Here is a 12980-nt window from a genome sequence, read left to right as displayed (position 1 = left end):
AGACAATACAATGAAGTATTAAGTCTACCCATTAAATGTGCATGAAGGAGGAAACAATGTTTTACTAACTTTATTAGCTTCCCTTAATAAAGAACATCACTATAATGAAAAGCGTAAGTCCTTTAAAAAGTATTACATGTAGTAACAAATTTTAAATAATCTAAATAAATTTAAAAAAGAGGTATCAAATATACATTACTTTACTTACCTCCCTAAAGATCTAAGATAATGTTCCCACTATGAAAACAAAATCTCACAGTTGGCTTGAAAAATCTCAAAGGATTTCGGTTACTTCTTTCGACCTCTCCAAAATTTGTGTGGAGGCGTCTGCCAACTATTCTATTTTGCTCAATCTTAAGTACACCTATTCTTTCCTTTTTCTATTCAGTTTTCTGTGTATTCAGTAACTCTCATGACAGCCCCTCAAAAATGTAACTAGCAAAATAACCCTTGGGGCTCTCCTTTAGAGTCTGCCAAGGCCTTCAATTTGCTCAGTCTTTCATATTTCTATAGCCATGACAAAAATGGCTGAACCAGTGCAGCAGTTTGGGAACAAATATATTTGCTTCCAGAAAGGATGCAGTGGCTTTTAAGGTGACTCAACTTCTTTCTCTTGAGGTTAGTGAAAGAAAGGCACTAATTTAGTGAGACAGATCTGCTGAATGCAGTAGAGAATCTGCCTTACTTAGGAAGATACCATCAGATACCATCCTGGAGCCACGAAGATGTTTACATTTTCAAAATTCAAGGTAACATTTTTGTTAATAAGGGAGACAGAAAGGTGTGGCATATGAAAATTGAAATAAAAAGGACTTCTAGAAACCCAATTATCCCACGTGCTATCTTGAAAAAGACATGAAATATTTATCTGAGGGGTGGGGGGCCGAATTCTATGGCTCTTTGATCTAATACCAGGCTAAAGGAATGTTACGGGTTCTGTTAGGGGCATCATATAATTCTTAATGTTCAAGAATAGTTTCAATCAGAATCCAACAATGATATTTACTACTCTGTTAATAACATGTAACAGCACTGCTATGTCTCACTTAGGCACAAATCTTTTAAAGAATTAATTTCAGAGTATCTCACAATTTTAGAAGACTCTGTCACATGTTTTCCACATTAAAGTTTCCTTTCTGGTGACTTGGGTAGCTATTAGTACTTTGAAATGCCTCAATCTTCAATAAATAGCAAATGAATGATCTAAAAGAATTCTGTGAGCTGACAAATGCGCACATTCAGAAAACTTCACAAGACAGCATGAGGGTCACTTAATGTGAACTGCTCCCTCATGCTATGAAGACTATCAGTCTAAAAGATGAATTAAAAAGTCTGTGAGTTATAAGGTCATAGCTGATTTCATCATAAATGATATGCCACAAGCGCATATAGCCACACATTTACAAAGTCAAACAAAGGTTCGCGCTCACCAATTATTTCTCTGCCAAACAATATCTACTACATTAAAAATGTTAACAATTAATTTGATAGCCACACCTTTGACTAATGTGCTGCTTTCTGACTTTATACTGTTCAAAGAACAATTTAAAATAATGAGAAATTCTTTCTTCAAATCTTTTTTCTAGCTTTTTTCTTCTTATGTCTTAAAGATTTCAACATATCAGTCCATAACACTTTACATGAGAAGTCAGAAACATGCTTTCAAATGGTTAATGCCTCATTGTGACAATGCCTCATTCCCATATTGCTACTAACATGATCTACTGTAAGGACTTTTTAAAAAATCTAAGTCTCATAGTCAGACTACTAAAGAACACGCTATTAAAATTAAAGGTGAAAAAGTGAAATATATTCACATTTTTAGATTTCCACCTGACTCCTAAGCTTAACTGGGTTTCAAGCCTTTAAATATTGACAATCCGTTGTGTTTGGAAACTACACAATCCTCTTCGTCATTTATATAATGACACATTTAAATCTGTGAGTAATACAGATTTATAATTGCTTTTTAGAAAATATTTTTCCCCATTCATTTTGTTGTGCCAAAGTAACACACCTATCAAAGCAAATGAATACCACAGTAAAAGGTATTCAAGAAATACGCATGTTGCCCTAGTCTACCATTTCATTGCTTGGTGATTACAGACTGGGAAATGGCCAGCATTATTCCAGCAAAAATTAAACTAGATTTCCTAATGTCGAGGAAGTTAATTGCAAGTTTGCCTAAGTTAAGGATAACATATGAAGAAAAAGCCAGGCCATGTGATGTCACAGCTTCAGTCACTGCCCTTACCTCAACTCTTGCAGCAGCCCAGGAGCCTTGAGCCACTACTCTCCCATTGGATAAGAAGCTGCATAAGGAAGAAGAAAGGCCATTCAGGGGCTTTCTGGCCCCATAATTCAACAACTGCCACCACCCCTACGGCCTAGAGTCGTATTTTACTTAGTAGAGAGCAGAGGGTGGCCTGAATTATTATGACCTTCACTATATAAATATATATATTTTAACTTACAAGGTTATTGTGAATATCCACCTAGTCAAAAAAATAATAAAGCAAAATGCACAGCATTTTTGTCTATGTTAGGGGATTTTTAAATATAACTGGTTATCTTTTCTTTGACAGAAGCAGATCAAGAGAATTCTCTAGGAACAATTCAATCTATTTGCTTTGTCATTTGTATGTGATTTAAAAAATTAATATTGTTATCAAGTTCATTCAAAAGTACTCTACAAGTACAAACAGTATCCCTGCTAACAGCCATAAGGGATTTGGATGTTTACTTAACCATTCTAGGCTTCAGTTTCATTTTCTGAAAAATGAGGGACTTGGGAGGAAATGTAAATTCTCCCCCAGGTCTAACATTTGACAGTAGTACTATGAGGAGCATATTACAACAATGCTGTCATATAAGTTCTACCATAAAATCAAAGTATTTTTACCATAGTTTATCTAGAAAGTGACATTATACTATCTAAGTAAATTCTACCAGTGCTTTATTTCTTAGGGAAAAAATGTCATACTCACTTGAGAGTCTTCCTCTTTGAACGTGTGCTGTGGCAACTGCTCCGCATCAGATATTTCATCGGAAGACTCATTCTTTCTTTTTTGTTTTTTACCCAATGTAATAATGAGTTTGCTGTTTTCAAGAGGAAAAGCATAAACAGTGAGCACTTTTTGCAGCTTTCCAATGTTGGTCGAACTAAGATTGTCATGATTAGTTTTATTCTATTTTTTATCACTCAACTGTCGGACCAAGGAGGTTAATTAACAGGAAATCCTTAGCAGCATTTTCAAAATTCCATTTTAATAGAACAAGCACAGACCAATATTACGGCTAATACATTTCTAAGCACAAAAAGTCAGTTAAGTTCTGTTACTTGTTTTTTAGGCTCAAGATTAATTTTCAAGGGGAAAAAGTCAGGAGATAAAACTATATTTAATAATTAAAATTATTCATTTACTTTATATTCTGCACATTCAGAATGAGATTTTTCCCTTCAATCTCTTACTGAAATTCCACTCAATGTTCTTGATTCCACCTATTCCCTAAAAGCCCATTTTCTTTCTGTCCTACAGCAATTTCTCTCTTACTTAAAATATTTTAACAATTAATTGTTCTTTAATCACTTCATTTATGTTAAGTTATATTATATTAAGGCCCATCTATATGTTCTTAAAGTTGGGAGACTTTAAAAAATATTTCCATACACATAATTATTTCCATACCTATTACACACACACACACACACACACACACACCCCTAATATGTACATTTATGATAAAAATGTGATTTTAACTTTTTTGTGGTGTATGAGTAGAAATACAGAGAGCTCCCACATTTCCTCACCTGGTGTAACAGAAGGGAAGGCTGTATCATGGAAATTCTATTTCAGATGCTTGTATCCAAACCCAGAAATCTCCCAAAATACTTTCAGGTATGATATTTTTGAAGTTATTAGGTTTTTTTCAGCAATTACTTACTAATGTGAGAGAAACTGTAGACCAAGAGCATGCACTTTGAAATCACAGGGTCAAAGATTTAAAATCTGATTCTACCATTTACCTATCAGTGAGATATAAGAGGCAAGTTACTTAATTTCTTTTAGCCTTGGTTTCCTTATCTGGAAAACAGGGACATTTCCATAACTACCTCTATTGCTGCAAAAATTGGAATAATGCATGGCAGCTCTCAGCACATTTTGATCCACAGTAATTTCTCAACTAATGGTGATTACATCTAATTATGATATGCGAGGCACTTCCTTAGGATTTGAGGCTAGCATGGACATACACCCTAACCTTGGAAGTACTGTTGTTAGAATATGACCTCAGTTAAAACAATAAAGTAGAAGTTAGCACTGTATATAAGGTGAAAACCAAGCAAGAACTGCTTGTGTTTAATGAAGATTAAAGGAGGCTTCACAGAACAGGTAAAGTTTGAGATAGTAATTGAACAAGGAAAGGGAGCTCAACGGGTAGTAAAAGAGACAGGACACATTTCACGTGGGCAGGTAACATGGAAGAACAGGGAGAACGGGCAGCGACAGGCCACGGCAGGAACACACGGTGCGCTGCAGGAGGAGGAAGCAGGGACGACCCGTCTGCACAGGGTAAAAGTCACTGCAGTTCCCATATAACATTCAAGGAAGGAATACTTGAGCTTAACATCAGTTTTAAGCGCCACAGTCAGGAATTTAAAAGAAATTTGTCTTGTTCACTACTGGCAAAAAATGGTACTTTTTTTTTTTTTTAAATGAATGAAAAAACAACAACAACCCCTTAGAAGAGAAGAGAGCTTTAAACAAGTTCTCTAATGTACTTCATGGTAACCACAGTTGACAATGTTGTATATCTGACAATGCTGTAGAGTTCTAAGGGTGCAGATGTTAAAAATTCTCATCACAAGAAAAAAAACAACTATGTGAGATGATGGATGTTCACTTATCGAGGTGATGATACTGCAATGTATATATATCTCAAATCATTCTGTTGTACACATTAAACTAATGTGAAGAAAGTTCGTGAGAGTAAACTACAGCTTGTTTGTAACCAGGAGATCAGGGGAAGTACAAGAAAGAGATTCTGGAAACATTAAGGAACCAACCACAGTTACAGTCCATGCCCTTTACCCAGCTTCACTGGTCATTTCCTTCCTCTTCTGGTTGCTTTTCTTTGTTCTGGCTTCCCTCCTAGAATAAAATCTCCCTTGAGGTCACATCTACTATTGCAAACTACATAACGTTGTATTTCTTCCTTTTTACCCATAGTCCTCAAAAAGGTCAGCTATATGGACTCTTGCAGTGTCACGTTCCAACTATTATCATCTGAGCTATTGGAACTACTTCTCATAACAAGTCAGCTTCTATCTACTCTGTGTTTACTGAGTCAGTCTCCGCTATCTGTATATACTCTCTCATAGATGTTCATCTACCTCTGAGCAGCAAACACTACTATTTTATCAGTGGAAACTGAGCTTAGAAAAGTTAAATGCTGGCTTCAAAATCAGAGAGATAGCAAGAACACAGACAGAAATTAAGTATGCCTCACTCCACAATCAGAACTCCTAACGTCTAAAGTCACTTAGCGGTCTCTGTGATGCCAAATCCAACGGAAATTTTAAGCTTTCGCTACCAACACATAACTAATCACTTTTCCCTTTTCTATACTCTTGGTCTCTTTTGGTTTTCACTAAACTTCAGCTCTACTTTCTCCATTGACAATTTGAAAGTTATTTCTCAGTTATTAACAGTTCTTTCTTGACAGTCCCCAAACTCTGGTCTTTCTCAAAATCCTGTCTTTAGCCTCCTCTCTCTAAAAACTGTATGGAGGAGACTTAATTTAACCTTTTTGCTGCCAAAAACTGAAGTCTCAAATTTTTTTCTCCACTTCAGACCTTTTCCCCAGCTTTAGATTCATATACCCAATCGTTTATTAAACATATTCATAGGGGTATTCCAGATACTGCCATTTCAAAATGCCCCCAAATGCAATCCCTCACTTTCCCTAAACCTACTAGTCTAGTAGTATTAAATCTAAATGTAAATTCAGAAAACAGCACACGTCAAAAGAGCACAGCTCAGTGAATTTTCTTAAAACATCACTGTGTAGTCAACATCTAGATCAAGACACAAAACCCTATTTGCTTCTCAATCCCTTCGCAAGGCTTCTCCTTGCACTTCAGTTACAGCCTCTCCAAAGGGTAACTATTAATGCTACAAGTGATTATTTAACACAACCTAAGGCACTTATGCAGATGGTTTTTCAATGGCAATGTTGGGAATAATGCTAAGTAAAACTGAATATATATTTTCCTGACTTGCCATCTATCTCCAAACCTAAACGCATGTTTTACACTGGCTTGTAGATGAGAACTCTAGTAAATAGCAAATTTAGTCAGTAAATCATTTCCTATGAATTGCAAAACAAGGCTTGCTAATATCCTTTAACATATATCTTAAAAAGTAATTTTCTCAGGGCCTCACTGGTGGTGCAAGGGGTTCAGTCTCAGCACTATGAAGCCAACAGGCAGCCACGACAGCATGAGTTCTATCCAGGCCAGGGAGCTACCCACATGGCGCAGCAGACCTCTCCTGTCTTGCCCGCTGCTCCCTTCAGCAGTCAATCTGCCTGTTCTGCTCCCTGCTCTTTCTCTGGTGAATCCTCTCACCCTCTGCACCTCTGGGCTACACCCCAGCTCTTGCATGCATGCATAAATAAATCTTTTTTAAAAAAGTAATTTTCTCAGTGTTTGTTGAGCTCAATAAATTAAGTGAAATATAGATTCTGACACAGTATCTGTATGGTTGCTTAAAGACTTAAATCTCACTGAATAAAAACTTAAATGAAACCAGAAGCACAGATATTTAAAAATTACATTTATGAATGACCATGCAGAGGTTATACTGTTTCTTTCCCATGGTATAAGGTAATTAATGTCCACTTTCTATGGACAGTGCCCTAAACTGCTGAAACATTACTGTTATATATAAACACTGACTAAATCTTATGAAAGAAATACTAATTAGAGCTGCCAAATCAATCTTAAATACCCACCCATTTCGGGGGTGGGGAGTAGGTTAGATAAAAATGTTCCTATTAACATCTTAATCTTTTTTATATTACTTGAAAAATGTACTTAAAAACAAAAAAGACCTTTTAAATTTTGCTGCCTAGTTCTGTACTGGAATATATTCTGTATTTTCTTCCAAGAGGCCTGGGATAGCATCTTCTTTCCTAAGCTCATTAATCATTCTTGGTAGATACAAAAATCTTTTTCTTAACTAAGTTTATTCAAGAGATATATTACAGATATAGTAGTTTCCTACTAAATCTTTTGAAGCCCAAAATATTTACACATGCTGTTAAAAAAAAATGGTACATTTGCAGGCCTCCCCTGTAGCGCAGTGGTTGAGCGCTGGGTTGCGAGGCTGCCTGCAGCCTGTGCAGTGCCGTTTCGATCCCCGGCCACTGGGCGAGGGTCCCACATGGTGTGCAGACCTCTCCTGCCGCCCGCTGCTCCCCACTGCCTGTTCTGTTCCTCGCTCTGGTGAATTCTCTCACCCTCCCATGCTTCTGACTGTACCCAATGTTTGTATAAATAAATAAATAAAATAAAATAAAATAAATCTTTAAAAAAAATGTAAAGATTTAAAAAGCAGGGTTACTTACATAGAACATAGATTCCTGGAAACAATGAAGTCATAGATTTATTTTAAGTTCTAAAATGCTATATAGATGATACTACCATGGGGGATAAGTATGTTAGTGTTGATCACAAATTTCTAAATGGGTGAAGCAGACTTCATTAGAAGTCTATCTGTTAAAAATACAGATTCCTGATAAAGAAACATCAGACCAAGCCAAATGGAGAGACTGTACAAAGTAACTGACCAGTGTGCTTCAAAACGGAAAACACCGTAAAAACCTAAGCCTGAGGAATCATCCCAAGTTGGCGGAGTCTGAGGAGACATGACAAGACGAAATGTAACATCCTGAATTGGAGCCTGGCCAAAAGGGGAAAACCAACAACATTTCCATGAGGTCTGCAGATAGGTTAATAGGATCATATATGTGTTTGCTTCCTGGTTCTCATCATTGTGATCTGGTTATATAAGATGTTAACATTTGAGGAAGCTGTGAAAAGGGTGAAAAGCCTCTGAGAACCCTGACCTATTTTTTAAGTCTGATATTATTTCAAAATAAAAAGTTCTAAAAAAATATGGATTTGTAGATCTCAAGCCCAGGACTCCAATCTAATAAGTGAGATCCCCAACAGACTTAAAAAAAAACTACCTGCTCTACCTGGTTTGGGAGCCAGTAGCTCAGAATAATTAGTACAGAAAACTCTGGGAACAAATATTCAAGATAACAGAACTATTTTGCACTCATAGAACACTTAAAATTTCAAGGTGCTCTTTCCTATTATATCTCTTGATCCTGAGAAAAGCCTCTGAGGTATCAAGGCAGGTAGGTACTAGTCCTGCTATGCTAACAGGGAAACCTCAGCACCAAAAAGTAAAACAAACAGCCAAAATCAGATGCCTGCTAAGAGACAGCCACGGTCTCTGGCCTATCCCCTACATACAACGCTGATTTAAAAATGACACTAGGGGCCTTCCTGGTGGCTCAGTGGTTGAGCGCTGGGCTGCGAAGCTGCCTGCTGCCTTGCAGCGCCGGTTCGATCCCCAGCCACCGGGCGAGGGTCCCACATGGTGTGCAGATCTCTCCTGCCACACCCGCTGCTCCCCTCAGCAGTGTATTTCGTCAGTCTGTCTGTTCTGCTCTCCGCTCTGGCGAATTCTCTCACCCTCCCGCGCTTCTGACTGTACCCAGTGCTTGTATAAATAAAATAAATAAATCTTTAAAAAAAAAAAAATAAAAATAAAAATGACACTAGACTTCAAACCATCAATATATTTAAAATCAATACATATAGTTTAATAAATAAAGAGAACTATGAGGTAATATCTTTTAGTAAATTATTGAAGTTAAAGTTTATCTGACTTTTTTTTTTTTTTTTTTTGGTGGGATCCTCGCTGGTGGCGGGGAACTAACTGGCGCTGCAAAGGCTGTGGGCAGCCTCGCAGCCCAGCACTCAACCACTGCGCCACCAAGGGAGGCCCAAAGTTTATCTGACTTTTGAACAACCAGAGATTTCAATTGCTATACCAATTACAACTGATAGTCAAAACATCTGAGTTCATTCGGATAATCCAAAAGTAGAAAAATCAAATCAAATTAATTTAGTAAAATACCCAATTACCAAAGAGAACGAATCATTGTTCTACCATGGGTTAGTTTACTACATTATTTCTAAAATAAATTTTCATTACAGATACAGTCTTCAAGTAAAATGGTTGTTTGTTAACCTTAGAACTATCACCAAAGCAGAGCAAGAGTAATATAGAATATATAATGAAGGCTTTGAGGGGGGCCTCCTTGGTGGCTTAAGGGTTAAGTCTTAGCCCCATCACCTCTATCACTGCCACTACTGGAGCAGCCTGAGTTTGATCCCTGGCCAGGGAGCTGACCCACAGGGCGCAGCAGACCTCTCCTGTCTCCCCGCTGTTCCCCTCAGCAGTGTATTTCAGTGGATCTGCCTGTTCTGCTCCCCACTTTGTCTCTGGTGCATCCTCTCAACCTCTGCCCCTCTGGACTACACCGCAGTTCTTGCACAAAATAAATGAATATTAAAAAATTAAATAAGGGCTTTGGACAACTGCTGTCTTTTTAAAATATTAAAGGGATCTGTTACCAGTGTAGGAACAGATATGCAGGCAAGCATAATTTGTTTCAGGCAGCAAAACGGCAATTTTAAACTACATATAAATTTGAACTGTTAATTCATTTTTAAAGTATAGGCACTAGAAAACCTCAGTGTTTATACTTGACACCTATATTTGATTTCCAGATGCAATTTATGCACTCATCTAAATCCTGCCCACATGTTATTAGCAGCGGCTGTGTAATAAGCTGCGTTCCACACAGAGTCAATGTGTAATCGCCCCCTGTTGATTCCCTCACTGCAATAATTGGACAAACAATGAATCTTACCCAATTTGTTGTAATTAATGCATCCAATTCATCCTAAGTGAAGGAAACAAGCAAAAATACTATTTCATATTATAATTCTTTTTTCTTTTTGAAATGCAGTGGGGCTATTTTTAAAGCCCTCAAATATAAACTATGTTTTTTTCAAAGAAGCATGTTTAGTTTGGTGAAATTACTGCTGTGGAGGATTCAATTTAAGATTTCTAGCTTAAACTCATCTGGAAGAAACAATCCAGTTTGAAAAGCTTCTTTATTTTAATTAAACCTTAAATTTGGGAAAGTAACACTATCGTGTAAGCTTGGTAATTTGGACTATATAAATTACTTCTTGCTTAAGGTTAGATATCATTTTTTCCAAAAAGTTGAATTCACTGAGTTGTTTCATGTAAATAGTCACTAATAACCCCAGGGTTAGCTAAGTATTAATAATGTCAACATAGGTATCATTTTAATTCTTATTCTTAAAGAAAACTTATTCTTTTAACAACAGAAAATGGTATATAAGTAGAAACATTAAAATCAAAAACTTTACTTCAGTAGTTCTAAGATAACAGATTTTTCTCAGATATTAACATCTATAATATCAGGAGTCAGGATTTTATAATCCAAGATATGCCATAGTTTTACTGGTCATTTTTTTTTTCCTTACTGACATATGGAATACATACATACACACATAATACTGTATCTTATAAGCAATGAAATATAGCACAGCCTTTTGTTAGTGACAGTCCTTCCTAATATAGTCTATGTAAAGGTATACATCTTAAAAATGGAACTACAAATCTTAGTTAAATTCATAATACAGGATGTACACATTATTTTTCTCTAAAGATGAATGTTTCCGATATCACTGAGTTCAAGTTTAAATAGAAGGCATGAAATCAATAAAATATTTCATCTACTGGATTTAAAAAATTATGGATTAAAAAGTATCTGTTCTTACTAAAACATTAATGATACGCAATAAATACTTAAAAACACATAATAAATTTATACCATACATTGTGCAAACTGCTTTTTTTATGATATACAAAGAAACAATTAATAAATACATTTGTATTTTATCCAGGTACTAAATTCCTATAATTTTGAAGACTTGTAATCAGTCATATTTGTCACTTTAACAAGAAATATGAAGTGATAACTCCCAATTCCTGATGATTCATCTTATTTTTCCCTCAGAATTTGTTAATTCATGTTATTTTTCCTTTATATTTTGTTACAGATGTAAATGTCTCTCTATAAATATATATGTGGACATACATGTAGACATAAACATCAATTCTGTTTTAAAAATACAGATACAAATATATACCTATATTGATGGTAGGTAATTAACAAATGTTATTTTCCTTCTGCATACTTGGGAGTTCAAAAAGATTATAACAAAAAAGGGCACAAATAATTTTGATAACTTAATGTTTCATTTATAACATGACAATCTTAATTTCTTTTTTTTAAACATTTATTTATTTATGCATACAAGAACTGGGGTACAAGTCAGAGATGCGGGGGGTGAGAAGATTCACCAGTGACAGAGTGGGGAACAGAACAGGCAGACTGACTGAAATACACTGCTGAGGGGAGCAGCGGGCGAGACAGGAGAGGTCTGCTACGCCATATGGGTAGCTCCCGGGCTGGCTGGGGATGGAACTCGTGCTGCAGTGGCTGCGGATAGCTTCACAGTGCTGTGCTTAACCCCTTGAGCCACCAGGGAGGGCCCACATTCTTAATTTCTACTTGAGTTTGATTTCTATTTTCTATCTCCTGTTAGATGTTTTCTGCTTTAACTAAAGAGAAAAGCTACTTCTGTACCTGATAATTAGCTTTTCTATAACAAACAGAATAATGATGAATATTATAAAAAACAGCTTAAGTTTAATTACAAAGGACTATTACTGAGTAAGTTTACAGGGCCATAAGAACATTTTCACATAGCAAAAAGTATTCTCCCTATTTCAGTTGGATATTCTATAACACAAATAAATCTTAACCAACGACATGGAAACCTAATTTAAATGTCAAAGTTGTAAAATATAAAATTAAAAAATGCTTCAATCAAATTATGTGCTATTCCATTACATAATCTAAAACAGAATATAGCCATAAGAAAATTCTACCGGAAGCCTCAGGATACATTTTTTTAGGATTTAGTCCTGCTCTACTAAACCATTAGTTATGTCCCTGTGGTTTAATGAAGGATTAGCTTGCCATTTCTGTTTATGATTAACGAATCAAATTCAACCATTTGGCATCATTTTATACTTAATCTTCCACTCATCCACTCATTCATTCAATAAAACTCATCCTATTCCATTCATGCAACACCTATTATGTACCTACTATACTGAAGAAATATCTGTTCTTCAACTTGAAAGGCAGCATTTTAGAATCTGACTGACAAAATCATGAAAAATGTCAAAGTAGAAAAAGATAGTTTCCTGCCCTATCTCACTTTATTTTACACCTGCCATTTCCATTTCCACTCACATTCTTTCATATAACCATGGGCAACCCTTTAAATGCTAAGCATATCTCAAATAAAATTTACCTGTTCTAAAGACGATTCTAGTTAACCTGATAAACAGGCAGTCTTGCATGAAAGAAGTCATTAATAAGTTAACCTATTATCCCTCTTAAAAAGCAGGGACTATTTTTGCTTGTTTATGAACTCTATTTTGGAAGAGAGTCTTGAATGGAAAGAGAACCTAAGCAGATGAACATGTGCAGGCCTGAAAGAAGTGGACTTGGTTTGCTTCCCTTAAATAGCTGTATGTTGTTTATGTTTTCAGAAATGATAATGGTTAACATTTTACATGCCTTAAATGTTATTAATCACTTTAACTTCAAAATAACACTGGGCAAGTACTATCACTTTTCCCCATGTGATATATAAGGGAAAAGCCTGGCAAGGTGAAGTACTGTGCAGGGTCACAGAGCTAAGTGGTAGACGGGGGCTCGAA

General features: G+C 36.0%; 1 protein-coding gene across 11 annotated transcripts in view; it reads right to left on the bottom strand.

Moving 5' to 3' along the window:
- The window catches only part of CHD9 (chromodomain helicase DNA binding protein 9), a 184272-nt gene that overhangs the window by 70793 nt on the left and 100499 nt on the right, over positions 1-12980 (bottom strand). For 10 of the 11 annotated variants that reach the window (XM_054696865.1, XM_054696866.1, XM_054696863.1 and 7 more), the window contains one exon: positions 2988-3099. In XM_054696865.1, coding sequence (XP_054552840.1) covers positions 2988-3099 — 112 coding nt within the window. Of the gene's footprint in view, positions 1-2254; positions 2313-2987; positions 3100-12980 lie in introns of those variants that run through there. The other variant, XM_054696870.1, reaches the window with a different exon arrangement.

The sequence above is a fragment of the Talpa occidentalis genome, unplaced genomic scaffold (genome assembly GCF_014898055.3).
Source record: "Talpa occidentalis isolate TD23 unplaced genomic scaffold, MPIMG_talOcc4v2.1 talOcc4.17, whole genome shotgun sequence".
Lineage (NCBI taxonomy): Eukaryota > Metazoa > Chordata > Mammalia > Eulipotyphla > Talpidae > Talpa > Talpa occidentalis.
Note: the sequence above shows the minus strand (reverse complement) of the source record. Positions and strands in the feature narration are given on the sequence as shown.